The sequence below is a fragment of the Delphinus delphis genome, chromosome 6 (genome assembly GCF_949987515.2).
Source record: "Delphinus delphis chromosome 6, mDelDel1.2, whole genome shotgun sequence".
In the NCBI taxonomy this organism is placed as follows: Eukaryota; Metazoa; Chordata; class Mammalia; order Artiodactyla; family Delphinidae; genus Delphinus; species Delphinus delphis.
In genome coordinates, this window is record NC_082688.1 from 85,526,742 (window position 1) to 85,541,398 (window position 14,657).

Genomic DNA, 14,657 nt, shown 5'->3' on the forward strand with positions numbered 1-14,657 from the left:
AGACAGCCCTCCCGCAGACTTTCACCAAAAACTCTAGGACTAAAGGCGGCACAGGGTTGCGCTGATAATCCACTTGGTGCTCCCTATAAGCTTCTTTTCGTGAACCACCGGCCGAGCGCCATCGAGGTAATTAATTGATCTGGGTCCCCAAGGAGGCTCCGTCCACCCTTCTCAGCGCTGCCCAGCTCGCTGCCGTCGGGTCCACTGAGGCTGGTAACTGGCCAAGTTGGGACCAGCCCCGTGAGACGCCGGGAGTCCCAGCACAGGGGCCCCGCCCACATGTAGCTCAGCCAATCGCGGTGCGGGCTAGCGGGGGGCGGGGCCGGCCGAGCGGAATCCCGGAGCCTTAAATGGGAGGACATGAGCCCACAGCCCAATCTCCGACGCCCCTGGAACCATAGTTGTTGGCTGCGCCTGCGCAGCTGCGCCTGCCGCAGGTGAGCACCGCGGGCTGGGGCCTGACGCGGCAGGGGCACCCCGGGAACCAGCGGGACTGCCAGGCTTGGGGTTTGGAGGGGTCCCAGGAGGCGCTGGTCACACAGGGCAGCCTGACCCCCGCAAGCCGGGCTGCAGTGCCCGCTGTTCCCTGCGCCGCGTCAACATCCTCTGAGAGCGACGGGCGTTCGCTGGCGGCGGGGGGCGGGGCGGCACGCTCCTGGCCTGGCCCCGCCTGCAACCCGGGAGGGAGCTTCGACCTAGCCGCGGCTCTGAGTCCCTGAAGAGCCTCACCGTCTCCGGCGCGGAAACTGGGGTCTCTGAGCTGTTTTTCTCTATCCACGTACTTAGCCTTCCCCTACAGTCCTTGTGTAAATACTTGGGAAGATAAATGTTTTTACTCCACCATAGTGGGTATAACGTCTCAGAAAAAAGTAGGATGGCCTTTTAGTAAGATTGGTTTAATCAGATACTCATTTCTTTTCCCTTCCTAGGCTTTTGAAACATGAATCCTTCACTCATCCTGACTGCCCTTTGCTTGGGAATAGCCTCAGCGGCTTCAAAACTTGATCTCAGTTTAAATGCACAATGGAAATTGTGGAAGGCAACACACAGGAAACTATATGGCTTGGTTGGTAACATCTGAAACTGTCCATCTGAAACCACGCAGAGAATGGTCCATGCTGTTGGGAGTTTATAGCAGATAATAACCTCTTGAGGCTGCCTCTTACCAGGGCAGTAACTTCATGGCACCCATTACCGAGTACAGTACGGGCATACGACGCTGTTGTGTGGGCGCTGGGAAACAGTTCCCAAGAGTATAAAGCCACCTCTGGCCATGGTTTCTCTTCCTCTCTTTCTGCAAATCCACTTGGTGAAGGTGGGTTGGTTTTAAATAGAAATAAAGAGTATAGGTTACCTGTTTGCCTGTAGAATGAAGAAGGATGGAGGAGAACAGTGTGGGAGAAGAATATGAAAATGATTGACCTGCACAATCAGGAATACAGCCAAGGGAAACATGGCTTCACCATGACAATGAATGCCTTTGGTGACATGGTGAGTGTGGCATGAACTTTTTGTGCCTCCCCTCCTTAGTACTTTAGGAAAATAACCTCTTGCTTTTCAACATTGTTTCCTTTTCCTTGAAGACCAGTGAAGAATTCAGGCAGGTGATGAATGGTCTTCGAAACCAGAAGCGCAAGAAGGGGAAAGTGTTCCCAGTACCCGTCTTTGGTTTGATTCCCTCATCCATGGACTGGAGAGAGAAAGGCTACGTAACTCCTGTGAAGAATCAGGTATGACAGTATTCAGCAGATCTCTCTCCAAGAGTAAAGCCAAGTAGGAGTTGCCGTCCTTGCAGTGGTAGGCTGTGGAACAACATGCAGTTCACTCGTTTTTTGTTTTTGTTTTTTCAAGAATTTAAAACATTTTATTTGGTTTCAAATTTCCTTGAGAGAAAAAGAATTGTGTTGATAAGTTTCTTGGAATGAGAGATGCATTTGTTGTGATGAAGAGTTGTTTGCCAGCTCTTGAAGACTTTTCCTTCTCAATCACTGAAAGTGGACAGAAGAGCCCTCAAATGCCTGGAGAAGAGGTTTCCTTTTGGAAACACCCCATGGCCTGCTCTGAATGACTAGAGTTTGGATGCAATTCACTAGTTTTTAAAAGCATTTTCAGATATATGGGCTATCATCAAAGTCTTGCTATTTGTTTTGTACACTAAGAGCTTTTAAATTTTGTTTTCAGGGTATGTGTGGTTCTTGTTGGGCTTTTAGTGCAACTGGTGCCCTTGAAGGACAGATGTTCCGGAAAACTGGCAAACTTATTTCACTGAGTGAGCAGAACCTGGTGGACTGCTCTCGGCCTCAAGGCAATGAGGGTTGCGATGGTGGCCTAATGGATAATGCCTTCCAGTATGTTAAGGACAACGGAGGCCTGGACTCAGAGGAATCCTATCCATATTTTGGAAAGGTAAAAGGAGCTCCTTATCTCGTTATCAAAGTTGAACGCTTTGGGGGAAAACAGATACCAATTTAGAATTCACATTTTAGATTGTAGACTCTATATCTGCAGACTGTCAGAACTAGTATTAAAATATGTTAGCCTTGCACAGTTCTCTGTTTAGATAGTTACCATAAAGCTGTTAATATTTCTGTGTCATGTGGAAATATACATACCATTCTATGTAAGTATAAATTTCTCCAGAGTAAACGTTTCTTATGGACAGGTAGACTGAGCGTGTCTCATTGAATAGACACCAGCTACTTTTTCCATTTCAAAACAACCAATATCATTTTGTCTCCTGGGATGCTTTATAACAAACTTGACTTGGAAATCATTAAGCTGCAGACTGTCTTGAACTCATGTACCCCAGGACGGGGATGGTATTAATCAAGTCTCTTCCCCATTACCTTTGAAAGGATGAATCCTGCCACTACAGACCCCAGAGTTCTGCTGCCAATGACACTGGTTTCGTGGACATTCCTAAGCAAGAGAAGGCCCTTATGAAGGCAGTGGCAACTGTGGGCCCCATCTCTGTTGCTATAGATGCAAGCCATCCAACCTTCCAGTTCTATAAAGCAGGTAAGCATTTCTCTGTATGGAAGTTTAGGCAGAAAAATTGGAAAACCACCATGACATACAGCAAGATTGACTCTTTGGTGTGTAGAATTCAGTGTATAATTTGGGGATGTGTAGATTTAACGTAGTTGTTCATGTAGTATTTGTGCCTGATGTGTCCGTTTGACATTACTTGAACCATATCCCCATGATTTTAAGCACTTCACAAATATATTTAAATGGCTACTTAATTTGATTCGTATAGCTTAATTTACTTTTTTCCAGTTGTTAGACGTTTGAAATTTTCCAAACAATTTTACTACTGTAATTAAAACCGGAAAGAACCTCTTGCCTGAAGTAATTTTGTGTTGTGTGCTGTTTCCCTAGACTGACATTCTGAAAGTCAAATGATAAGGTTTTAGGGAGTGGTCTTTTATGTCTCCTGACACATTGTTTACAAAAGAGATTGTGCCAGTATTTCTGCTAGTGCTAGACAAGAACCTAGATCCCTAGACTAGATAAAAAAAAATAGATCTTGTTTTAAAATCCTATCTAGATTTATGTCCTTTAGCTGAATTTTGAGGTGTCTCTCTTATCCTAGTTGACAGGCTGGGTTACTGTCATGGGTCACTTGAAGGTCCTCACCCCAACCTTGAATTTTATGTTCCCAGGCATTTATTATGACCCACACTGCAGCAGTGAAGACCTGGATCATGGTGTTCTGGTGGTTGGCTATGGGTTTGAAGGAGCAGACTCAGATAACAATAAATACTGGCTTGTCAAGAACAGGTATAAAGTGCCCCAAATACTTATATTTGAGATTGAAATGGGAGTCCCTTTTGGAATCAGTATTTGGATACAGGTTCTCAAACCCTTAAGTACACTTCCAAAGTCTTTATGCCACTTAGGGTGAGCACAGACATATTAATGTTTGATTATAACATTAAGGTACTCTCTCAAGCTTGCCTAGAGTATTGATGGAGTTTTGACACCATTGCATTTCTTTTTTTAAAAAATTTAATTAATTTATTATTATTATTATTTTTTGGCTGCATTGGGTCTTTGTTGCAGCACGGGCTTTCTCTAGTTGCGTCGAGTGGGGACTACTCTTCGTAGCATGCGCGGGGTTCTCCTTGCGGTGGCTTCTCTTGTTGCAGAGCACAGGCTCTAGGCGCGCGGGCTCCGGTAGTTGCGGCATGCAGGCTCAGTAGCTGTGGTACATGGGCTTAGTTGCTCCACAGCATGTGGGATCTTCCCAGGCCAGGGATCAAACCCGTGTCCCCTGCATTGGCAGGCAGATTCTTAACCACTGCGCCACCAGGGAAGTCCCAGCACCATTGCATTTCTAAATCTGAAAATTTTCTTAAATCTGAAACGTATCTGGCCCCAAGAGTTTCCTTTTTCTGTCTCTAATTTTGCAGTTCCGTGAGAGGTTTGGAGACTGAAGTTATTTACACATTAGAACTCAACCAGGAACAAGAACAACTGCCTTTCTTGCTTCTTTCTGAGTCTGTCCTGACCTCTGGGGCACTGTTGAAGTGTTAATAAAGATAAGTGTGTTTGATTCTTTGTATAAAATGGAAAACCCTCTCTTCTTTTAGCTGGGGTGAAGATTGGGGCATGGACGGCTACATAAAGATGGCCAAAGACCGGGACAACAACTGTGGAATCGCCACCATGGCCAGTTATCCTACTGTCTAAACCTCAAAGGCAGGATTGAGAACAGAACATCCAGAGGAAGAATTTTCTTTAAAACTAACCAGACCTTATTGTGTGGGATGAAACACTTGAATCGTTGAAGATCCAAGTTGTGATTTGAATTCTGTGACATTTTATGCTGGTGAAATGTTACCACTCCTTTAATACTATTGTAAATAGGTTTGTATGATCGACTTGCCTCAAGAATTTTGAATTTTCATGTTTTAAAAGGATGTATAAAGTTTTACCTTTAAAATAAAACAATTTCAGAGTAGAGGTGGTACATCTTTCTGTTTTTAATACATTAAGTTTTTGTAGAGTAAAAAAGGTAATTGGGCCCTGAAGACGTAACTAAGTGTGCCAGTGGTCTGTTAGAATGGCTGCGTGGCCTTCTGGTTCTTATAGTTCTGAATATGTCAGCTGCCTATTGTCTGTGTCTGACCCAACCCTTGAATAGAACAAAATTTGGCAAACAATCTAAAGGACAAAGGTAAATTATTTTAATAAGGAAAAAATTCATATTTTAGAAAAGTGAACACACATACATACGAGTCCCAAACAAGAAAAGGGCCTTAGAGATCATGATCATTTGACCCACGGTGGTGACAGCCCAGCAGAGTTACAGGGTGAACGTCACAGAGCCAATTTCTGGTGCATCTTCCCCAACTTCTAGCGAAGACTGTGTGGCTACTTTGCAACTGAGGAAGGACCAGACACAATGGATTGCCAAGAATGTTTGTCTTTGTGTCCATATGCGATGAAGGATAAGCTCCCACGTTTGAGGCTGGGCTTCAGAAATAGTCTTGCGGCCTCAGAGGTGGGCAATAGGTGAGAGCATCAAAAGAGATAGTCTGAAGCCTAATTTACACCTAGCTGCCTAATTCCTGAATTTGTTTTAAAAAAGGAAAACTCCCTACATTCCGCAGGCTAAGGAAGCACATAGTTTCATTTGCTGTCTTTGGGTTTAAAATTCTCATGTTCCTTCCTACTCAAGGAAATAAAAAGTAGGTGGAAGCATTTGGTTATTAGACCCTGTAATTCCTTCTGAAGACATGAGGTGGAGGAGAACTGGGGTCTCAGCCCACAAGACCTCCAGCAGCCTCTGGTCAAGTCCATCTGCACTGGACTGTGTGCCGTGCTGGACCCTCAATGTGGCCTTCCCTCACAGGCGCTTACATTTCCAACTTTCTGACCTAAAATGACAGATGTTGTGTCATTTGGAGTAAAATTCTTTGGGTTTTGGGATAGCATGATCAAGCCACAGGAAGAATTGGGAGGCTCCCAATCTGAGTCCCTTCTACTGGTTGGGACCACACTGAGACAACTGGAATTGATGCAGCACTCATGGCGCCCCAGTCATCACCCTGTGGAAGAGACATTCCCAACCCTGAGGAGGAGATGGTGCTGTTAGAGGAGGTGGTTGAAACACCAGAAGGAAAAGAAACGGGACATGGACCCAGAGGAGCCGGGCAGTAACACAGGATAAAAGGGTGGGTATCTGAGCAGAGACTTCCCGGGTCAGAACCTCTTAGAAAAGAGAAACAACATTTAGAGAAAGTGGGAAGGTTGAGGTGTGGGAGATGAGGCTGGGCCCACACACAGGTTTTTAGGACACGGGAACCAATGGGGCATGCAGTGAAAAGACTATTCTGGTTATCTATTACTGGAAAACAAACTACCAGGAAACAGAGCAGCTTGAAAAAACCATCTTTCCAATTTCCTGACTGGGCTTAACTACATGTTTTCCTTTGGAAGTCTTTCACGTGTGCCGGAATCATTAGCAGTTTTGACTGGGCCGACATCCAAGCAGGCTCACTCACCTGGCTGTCCTAGATGCTGGTGTGGGCTGGGCATTCAGCCCTGGCTTCCCACCAGAGTACCTACATGGGCCTCTCCGTGGCTTGGGCTCCCATGGCACGAAGGGTGACTCTGAGAGGAACATCCCAAGGGAACGTAAGCCAGAATGCCCGTGGGGAACTGCAAGGCTTCTTATAACCTGGTCTTAGTCCCCAGTGAAACCTCTGCTGCCGCATTGCATTGTATTCAGAGCATGTCACCAGGGACGCCCAGGTTACAGGGGAGGGGGCTGACAGTCTACCTCCTGGTGGGGAGAGGCAAGGTCACTTAGCAGAAAAGCATGTGGGATGGAAGACGTTGTGGCCATCTTTGGAAAATGCAATCTGCCACCTTCAGTCTCTGAAAGTCCACTAGAAAGGACTCCTTAGTGACTGTCACCTTGCTTCACCGTAACAGGCTAGCTCATACTGCTGTCCACATAATCTTGGAAGTAGAGCCCAAGACTTTAAGAAAATGCCTAGGTGCTGATATGAATGAAAATGTGAAGACCTCTCAGATGTCTTCTGCAACTTTCAAAGACATTTATATTTATTTAAACTTGTGAAAAGTTCCAAACTAAACAATACCTAAATGATTAAACAGATGTTAGAAGGTTCTGTAACTTCAAAGACAATTAACTTAAACTGAAAAGTTCCAAACAGCATCTATCATAAAAGCTTTTTAAAATAAGCCAGTCGACAGGAATCAAAGCTGAAAACAAATTTTGATTTTACAAATGTGGATGAATGTCGCCTGCTATGTCAGTAAGCCAAGGATGTTGCAGCCATCAAGCCCTGTGCCACTGCAACTGCCCCCAACTGTGCACCCCGAGGGGATTCAGGATGGAGAAAAACAGGATACCGCCCTAGATAGTTAAGATGCATATCAAAGGAGTAGTTTCAATAAGTCCAGACTCTCGCATCTTCCTACTCAAAGAAAAGCACTAAATTCGTCAACTTGAGATGTCTGGTTTTCTTTAACAGTAATCTTTTGATGTTCTGACTACCTGGTTTTATTTGTTTGTAAGGCTCCTCCCTTACCTGTTCAGAACAGTCCGTCAGAGCTATCTGAGTGGCTGTCTCCCCAGCTTAAGTCCTCAGAATGTCTGACAAATAAAGCATAATTCTCAACTTTTAGGTTGTGCTTTTTTTTTTTCAGTCGACACAAAAAACTTGTCTGAAACATGAACTTACTATCAGAAGCTGAAAGAGGCAACAAAGGATTCCTCCCTAGAGCCCTTGGAGGGGATATAGCCCTGCAGACACTTTGGTTTGGAATTCCGGCCTCCAGGCATGAGAGAATAAATTCCTGTGACTTTAAGCCAGTGAGTTTGTGGTATTTGTTGTGTCAGCCCCAGGAAACTACTGCACTTGTCCTGCACAGCTAGCCTCGTGCTCTCCTTAGCAGCCCAGAGGACACACGTGCAGCGAGCAGAGCCGCACTTTGGTGGTCTGGTCAAGACCACCAAAGATGGGACTTCCCTGGTGGTGCAGTGGTTAAGACTCCACCTGCTGATGCAGGGGACACGGGTTCGAGCCCTGGTCCAGAAAGATTCCATATGCTGCGGAGCAACTAAGCCCGTGTGCCACAACTACTGAGACCGCGCTGTAGAGCTCGCGAGCCACAAGTACTGAGCCCATGCGCCTAGAGCCCGTGCTCCACAAGAGAAGCCACCGCAGTGAGAAGCCCACACACCGCAACGAAGAGTAGCCCCCGCTCGCCGCAACTAGAGAAAGCCCGCGCGCAGCAGCGAAGACCCAATGCAGCCAAAAATAAATTTAAAAAAAAAAAAACCATCACCAAAAACAAGTCAGACTTGCTGAACATAAGGGAGAGATAAGTAAGAAATCTCTCAGCTCACAATGGTTCTTGGCCTTTCCTCACATGCCTCAAATGCTACAGTCCACAAGGAAATGGTTGGGAGAAGTTTGGATTTAAAGATTTGTAGGCAGAAGAAAAGACACAAGAAGTTTGGGTATCTTTTCCCTTCCTCACATATCCTCTCTCATCTAAATCAGGCACTGGTCAGCGCTGCAAACCAGGAACAGTCAATACCTCATAGCAACACATTCTCATACATTAAAATGCACTGAAAACAAGCTTTGCTTCCTTCTCTTTCTATTTAACTTGGTGAAAATTAATATCTTCTTTACTCTCTGGCACCTCTTTCACTTGATGACGTCAAATGTTTCCTGTTTTTCTCTGTGAGGGAGGAAAGACCATTAGAAAGATAGAAGGAAACATGGGAGTTAATGCAAGAAAACTTAATATTATATATGCTGCTCAAAAAGTGGTGGTGACACAAAATGGCCTAACTCATGCTGGGGAATACTGTGGTCTTTTTTGACACTAAAGTCCTGATCTCTGATAACAAGTGCTCTTACAGGGTTTCGTGCTCTGTCTCCTGAGTGTAGGCTGTGTCCTGTGGCAATTTTTGTTTTCCTTTGGTAGGAGGTAGTCCTGGTCTGCCCTTGCTGGCCCACCATCCTCACTGTCCCTGGATGTCTTGGGAGCCTTTTGCCACATGACTGTCATATTGTCCCGGGTGTCAGTCTAACTTCCAAGAAGATAGCTTCCCGGGGATGAGCTGCATTTCCAAACAAAAAACCCCTTGAGACGCTCTTTTGTTAAGAAAACATGGTCTCAGGTGGAGTTAACAATTCACCTGGTAGGAACCTGCACTTACCTTCTTCCTACTCACTTTCCCAGCAATCAAATGTGCACCAGCCAATCAAAACTACAATGAGGCACCACCTCACACCAGTCAGAATGGCCATAATGAAAAAGGATACAAATAACAAATGCTTGGAGAGGGTGTGGAGAAAAAGGAACCCTCCTACACTGTTTGTGGGAATGTAAATTTGTGCAGCCACTATGGCGAACAGTATGGAGGTTCCTTCAAAAACTAAAAATAGAATTACCATATGATCCAGCAATCCCACTCCTGGGCATATATATGGACAAAACTATAACTCTGAAAGACACATGCACCCCAAGGTTCATAGTGGCACTGTTTACAGTAGCCAAGAAATGGAAACAGCCTAAATGTCCATCAACGGATGAATGGATAAAGAAGATGTGGTGCACATATACAATGGAATATTACTCAGCCATAAAAAAGAATGAAATAGGGCTTCCTTGGTGGCACAGTGGTTGAGAGTCCACCTACCGATGCAGGGGACACGGGTTCGTGCCCCGGTCCAGGAAGATCCCACATGCCGCGGAGCGGCTGGGCCCATGAGCCATGGCCACTGAGCCTGCGCGTCCGGAGCCTGTGCTCCGCAACGGGAGAGGCCACAACAGTGAGAGGCCCGCGTACCGCAAAAAAAAAAAAAAGAAGAATGAAATAATGCCATTTGCAGCAATATGGATGGACCTAGAAATTATCATGCTAAGTGAAGTAAGTTAGATGAAGATAAATATCAAGTGATATCACTTATACGTGGAATCTAAAATACGACACAAGTGAACTTATCTGTGAAACAGACACAGACTCACAGACATAGAGAACACACTTGTGGTTGCCAAGGGTGTGGGGGTGGGGGGGGCTGGGGGGAGGGATGGACTGAGATCTTGGGATTAGCAGATGCAAACTATTATATAGAGAATGGATAAACAAGGTCCTACTGTATAGCCCAGGGAACTATATTCAGTGTCCTGAAATAAACCATAATGGAAAAGCATATGAAAAAGAATATATATATATATATATATATATATGCATAACTGAATTACTTTGGTGTACAGTGGAAATTAATACAACATTGTAAATCAGCTATACCTCAATAAAATAAATTAAAAACAACAACAACAACAAAATGTGCTCAGGCCATTCCTGAGATATGGTGAGTGAGATTCTGGAAGTAGCATGCTTAAAAACATGCATAGAGTATTTTTTAAAATGTTTTGAGCATTTTTTTTAGTTTAAATGTACGTTTATGTATTTTTTGTCCCCTTCCCTATAAGGCTTTCCCCTAGGTGTGTACAAGGCTCCTCCCTTCCCCCTGGATTTGGCTGGAATGTCATCCTCTTTGTGAAGCCTGTCTTTACCAGGAACTAAAATTAAAATAACCCCTGGTAGTACTGTTCTCCCCTCCCCTGATTTATTTTTCCCATAGCATTTATCACCATCTGACATGCTATTACATTTTATTTGTTGGTTTTGTTTATTGTGTCTCTTCCACACATCAGCACTTAGTCTGTACAGAGACCCATACAGAGACAATGGGCTCTGTTTTGTTCACCTCTCTATCCTCAGCACTAAAGACAGGACCTGGCACAAAGCAGGCACACAACAAGATCTGCTCTCTGGACGAATGAATAATCGATGTATCCACATTATATGAACACATTCTCGGAGTTTTAAGAATCAAGCAGTGAAGAAAAAGCAAAGGCCCGTTTTGGAAATGTATCCTCTTAAATATTCCCCTTCCTCAGAGGAACAACCAAAATTATTAATTCAGGGATATTAACAGTCCTTTTGCTTTGTCTTTACCCAAACACACATGCAGTTTTGTTTTTCATTGTTTTTGTCCCTTCTTTTTTTTTCTTTAAAGATGTAAGTGCAGGGCTTCCCTGGTGGCGCAGTGGTTGGGAGTCCGCCTGCCGATGCAGGGGACACGGGTTCGTGCCCCGGTCCGGGAAGATCCCACATGCCGCGGAGCGCCTGGGCCCGTGAGCCATGGCCGTTGAGCCTGTGCGTCCGGAGCCTGTGCTCCGCAACGGGAGAGGCCACAGCAGTGAGAGGCCCGCGTACCGCAAAAAAAAAAAAAAAAAAAAAAGATGTAAGTGTGTCTTGTCCATCATAAAACAAGCAAGCAAAACCCCTCTTAACCCTGGGTTATTCCAGTTGCTGCATTTTCCTCCTCCTGTTTCCAGCTGAACCTCTTGAACAGCTTGTCTAAACTTGCTATCCTCCACTTCCCCACCTTCTATTCTCATCCAAACTTAGGTCCGTCCCTACAGTAATGTTTTCCTTCCAGATCCTCCCAAATGACCTCATCTAGTCTAATTACTTCAGGTACCACCTCCATGCTGATGACTTCCTGTCGCTCTCCTGAGTTCCAAACTCATGTATCCAACTGCCTATGAGACATCCTGACTCAGCTAACCCACAGACATTTCAGACTCCAACGTACAGAGCTGAAGTCATCATCTTTCCCCAGAACCAGGTCATCTCCAAGTGCTCCTTGGCTTTGTGGATGGCATGTCCATCCATATCCTTCATTCCTCCCCTCTCCTTTTCTCTGACATACGTAATCAATCACCGATACATGAACAGCTCTCAAACACCTACACTTCTCTCCATCCTCATGGCTTTTGATCGGGGCCATCATCACCATCAATTTTTGCCAAGATGATGACATTAACTTTCTTGACGGTGACCTAACAAGCCTCTAGTTTGACTACTTCAAATCTGTTGTCTATATTGTAGGTAATATTTACTAAAATGCATATTGATTACGTTCCTCCATTGCTTAAAACTCATCAGTGGCTCCCCGTTGCCCTCGGGACAAACTCCATACTCCTTAACCAACTCAAAACACCCTGCATGAGTTGGGCCTTTCTCACCCCTCCAGCCTCATCTCTCACTACCCTCCTCACACTCTACCCCCCACAGCCATAATGAATTACCAGTTGTGCCCCCAATAAGTCATACTCTAACCATTTTCAAATCTTTGCCCATCTGTCCCCTCACCTCTAGGGCTCATCCCTGTCACTTGTCTTCTCTGTCCTCCCTAACCTTCTCCTGACAAGCTTCTAGTCCCACTTTCAGGCCTCAGTTTAAACGTCATTTCCACTGGGAAGCCTTGCCTGACTCCTCACTTCTGGAGTGGCAGCTCCTCTAAATGGCTCCAAAGCAAACACACAGTACTTTATCCCCAGAGTTACACGTGTGTCCCATCCACCAGGCCTGAGCTCTTTGAGGGCAGGGATTTTGTCTGTCTACTTCACAGCTAAATCGCTAGCACCAGGCATGGTACCTGGTTCGTGTGTGTGTGTGTGTGTGTGTGTGTGTGAGAGAGAGAGAGAGAGAGAGAGAGAGAGAGAGAGAGGAAGACATGCAAGGAAGCCAGTGAAGAGACAGATGCAATGAGAACTCTGGGGAAGGAGGCACATATAATTACAGAAGTAGGTCTTGGCAGACTGCACAGAAGTTATAGCCACTAGTGAAATGTGAGGGACTGGATCATGTAGTTTTGTCGTTTTTTTTAAATTTTATTTTATGAAAGTGGCATCGCGTCATATCTATTTGCAAAATGCCCTTTTCCCTTATGATTATAGCTTGGTCATCTTTCCTCGTTTGTACTTCAGATTGTGATGGTTAATTTTATGTGTCAACTTGGCTAGGCTATGGTGCCCAGTTCTTTGGTCAAACACTAGTCTAGAAGTTGCTGTGAAGATACCGTGTAGAAGTGATTAACATTTACGATCAGTTGACTTTAAAGTTTTTTCTCGATGATGTGAATGGGCATGTAGGGAATGAAAAATTCTTCTCTACCTTCTTAGGGTGTCTGGCCTGCCTAAGAATTAAACTGACATAAGCCAGATTAACAGAAGAAAATCATACACATTTTATTAAACTTTACATGTACATGGAGACTTTTACAAGAGAATGAAGTTCCAAGGAAGTGACCAGAGCTGAAAGCTTTTATACCCTTTAGGCACAGAAATGATAAATTTGTGAAAAAATGACAAGACAAAGGGGTTTGGCCTAAGGGCAGTAATTGTGGGGAAGTGACTAGAAGCTGTATATGGGGGCAGAGGGGTGCAAAACTAGTGGAAGATGAGGGTTATTCTAGTAGGTTTGTTCACACAGATCCATTTCCTTGTGGACTCCCAGTCTCTGGTGACAAGCATGTATTTCTCCTGGTACAGGGAGGGCACGTCTCTCATGGGAAATTTCATAACCTGCTTTCAAGTAGAAAGGGCAGATCAGAAAGCTCTTCCTGGATCTGCTGATTCTCAAGTGCCTTCAGCTCAAATCAATATGCCAAAGCAGCACATTTTGAGACGGCCTGTCCTCAACCCCTTCGGCCTCTTCCGTCAGCTGAAGGTCGTAAGAGCAAAACTGAGGTTTCCCTCAGAAGCAGGAATTCTGCCTCAAGGCTGTAACACAGGGGCTTCCCTGGTGGCGCAGTGGTTAAGAATCTGCCTGCCAATGCAGGGACATGGGTTTGAGCCCTGGTCTGGGAGGATCCCGCATGCCGCGGAGCAACTAGGCCCGTGAGCCACAACTACTGAGCCTGCGCGTCTGGAGCCTGTGCTCCGCAACAAGAGAGCCCGCGATAGTGAGAGGCCCGCGCACCGTGATGAAGACTGGCCCCTGCTCGCCGCAACTAGAGAAAGCCCTAGCACAGAAACGAAGACACAACACAGCTATAAATAAATAAATTTATTTAAAAAAAAAACAAAAAACGACTGTAACATAGGTGTGTGTGTGTCCCCTATCGGCTCTGTTTCTCTGGAGAACCCTGACTGATACACAGACCCACCTTATAGACCCACCCACCATTTCCTACCTTCCCTCTATATCTTTCTCATTTGTATTCTCTTCCTCAGTAAAAAAAAAAAAAAAAAAAAAAAAAAGCGATTAGATTCCATTTCATGAAAGTGAAGCCAGTGAGTAAAGAACATGTTAATTCTCATCAGGTTAAAAAGAAACAAAAGACCTTAGGGTGCTAGCTGATATATTTCTTTCTGTCTGTGTTTGTCTATTTTGATGTTAAGAATGCCTTTGTATAAAACTATTTAAGGTATTTATTTCCATATTCATAAAAGACTGGAGTGGGTTTGTAAGTCCCAACTTATTTAAACTGCTGCACAACAAATCAACTATCTCCCTACGGGTGGACATTTAAATTGCTCTCATCTTTTTGCCATTACAAGCAACACTTAATTTTTAAAAGACTAATCTAGGCTGTTTTATACATACCAAAGTGTAGGACTACTGGGCCAGAGGGGCTGTCCATTTAAACAGAACTGCCAAATCGCCTTCTCAGAAGGCTGTCCCCACCATCTGTCTCACCAGCAGAGGGAACGGGGTCATTTCCCTGCATTGTTAGCACATTTGATATTTTCAGTCTTCATTGTACCTTGCCAATCTGATAAGTGAAAAGTGATGTTAT

General features: G+C 44.8%; 1 protein-coding gene across 3 annotated transcripts; it reads left to right on the forward strand.

The window, feature by feature from the left end:
* The first annotated feature begins 384 nt into the window (after positions 1 to 384).
* CTSL (cathepsin L) lies at positions 385 to 4,958 on the forward strand. 3 transcript variants are annotated; one of them, XM_060013513.2, is made up of 8 exons: positions 385 to 437; positions 930 to 1,066; positions 1,369 to 1,491; positions 1,584 to 1,730; positions 2,182 to 2,406; positions 2,856 to 3,018; positions 3,666 to 3,783; positions 4,416 to 4,958. In XM_060013513.2, exons 2-8 carry the CDS (start codon positions 941 to 943, stop codon positions 4,537 to 4,539), a joined length of 1,026 nt encoding a protein of 341 aa, XP_059869496.1. In that variant the 5' UTR covers positions 385 to 437; positions 930 to 940; the 3' UTR covers positions 4,540 to 4,958. The 3 variants fall into 3 exon arrangements, with proteins under 3 accessions (XP_059869496.1, XP_069396826.1, XP_059869495.1); XM_069540725.1 differs by having other exon boundaries at positions 4,596 to 4,958; XM_060013512.2 differs by lacking the exon at positions 385 to 437 and adding an exon at positions 548 to 751.
* Positions 4,959 to 14,657: the final 9,699 nt, after the last annotated feature.

Bases quoted from the DNA above. Each gene is read 5' to 3' on its own strand.
- CTSL (XM_060013513.2), top strand. From the start codon at position 941: ATGAATCCTTCACTCATCCTGACTGCCCTTTGCTTGGGAATAGCCTCA. The intron at 1,492-1,583 runs GTGAGTGTGGCA...TTTTCCTTGAAG, and splicing joins TGAATGCCTTTGGTGACATG to ACCAGTGAAGAATTCAGGCA. The intron at 2,407-2,855 runs GTAAAAGGAGCT...TACCTTTGAAAG, and splicing joins CCTATCCATATTTTGGAAAG to GATGAATCCTGCCACTACAG.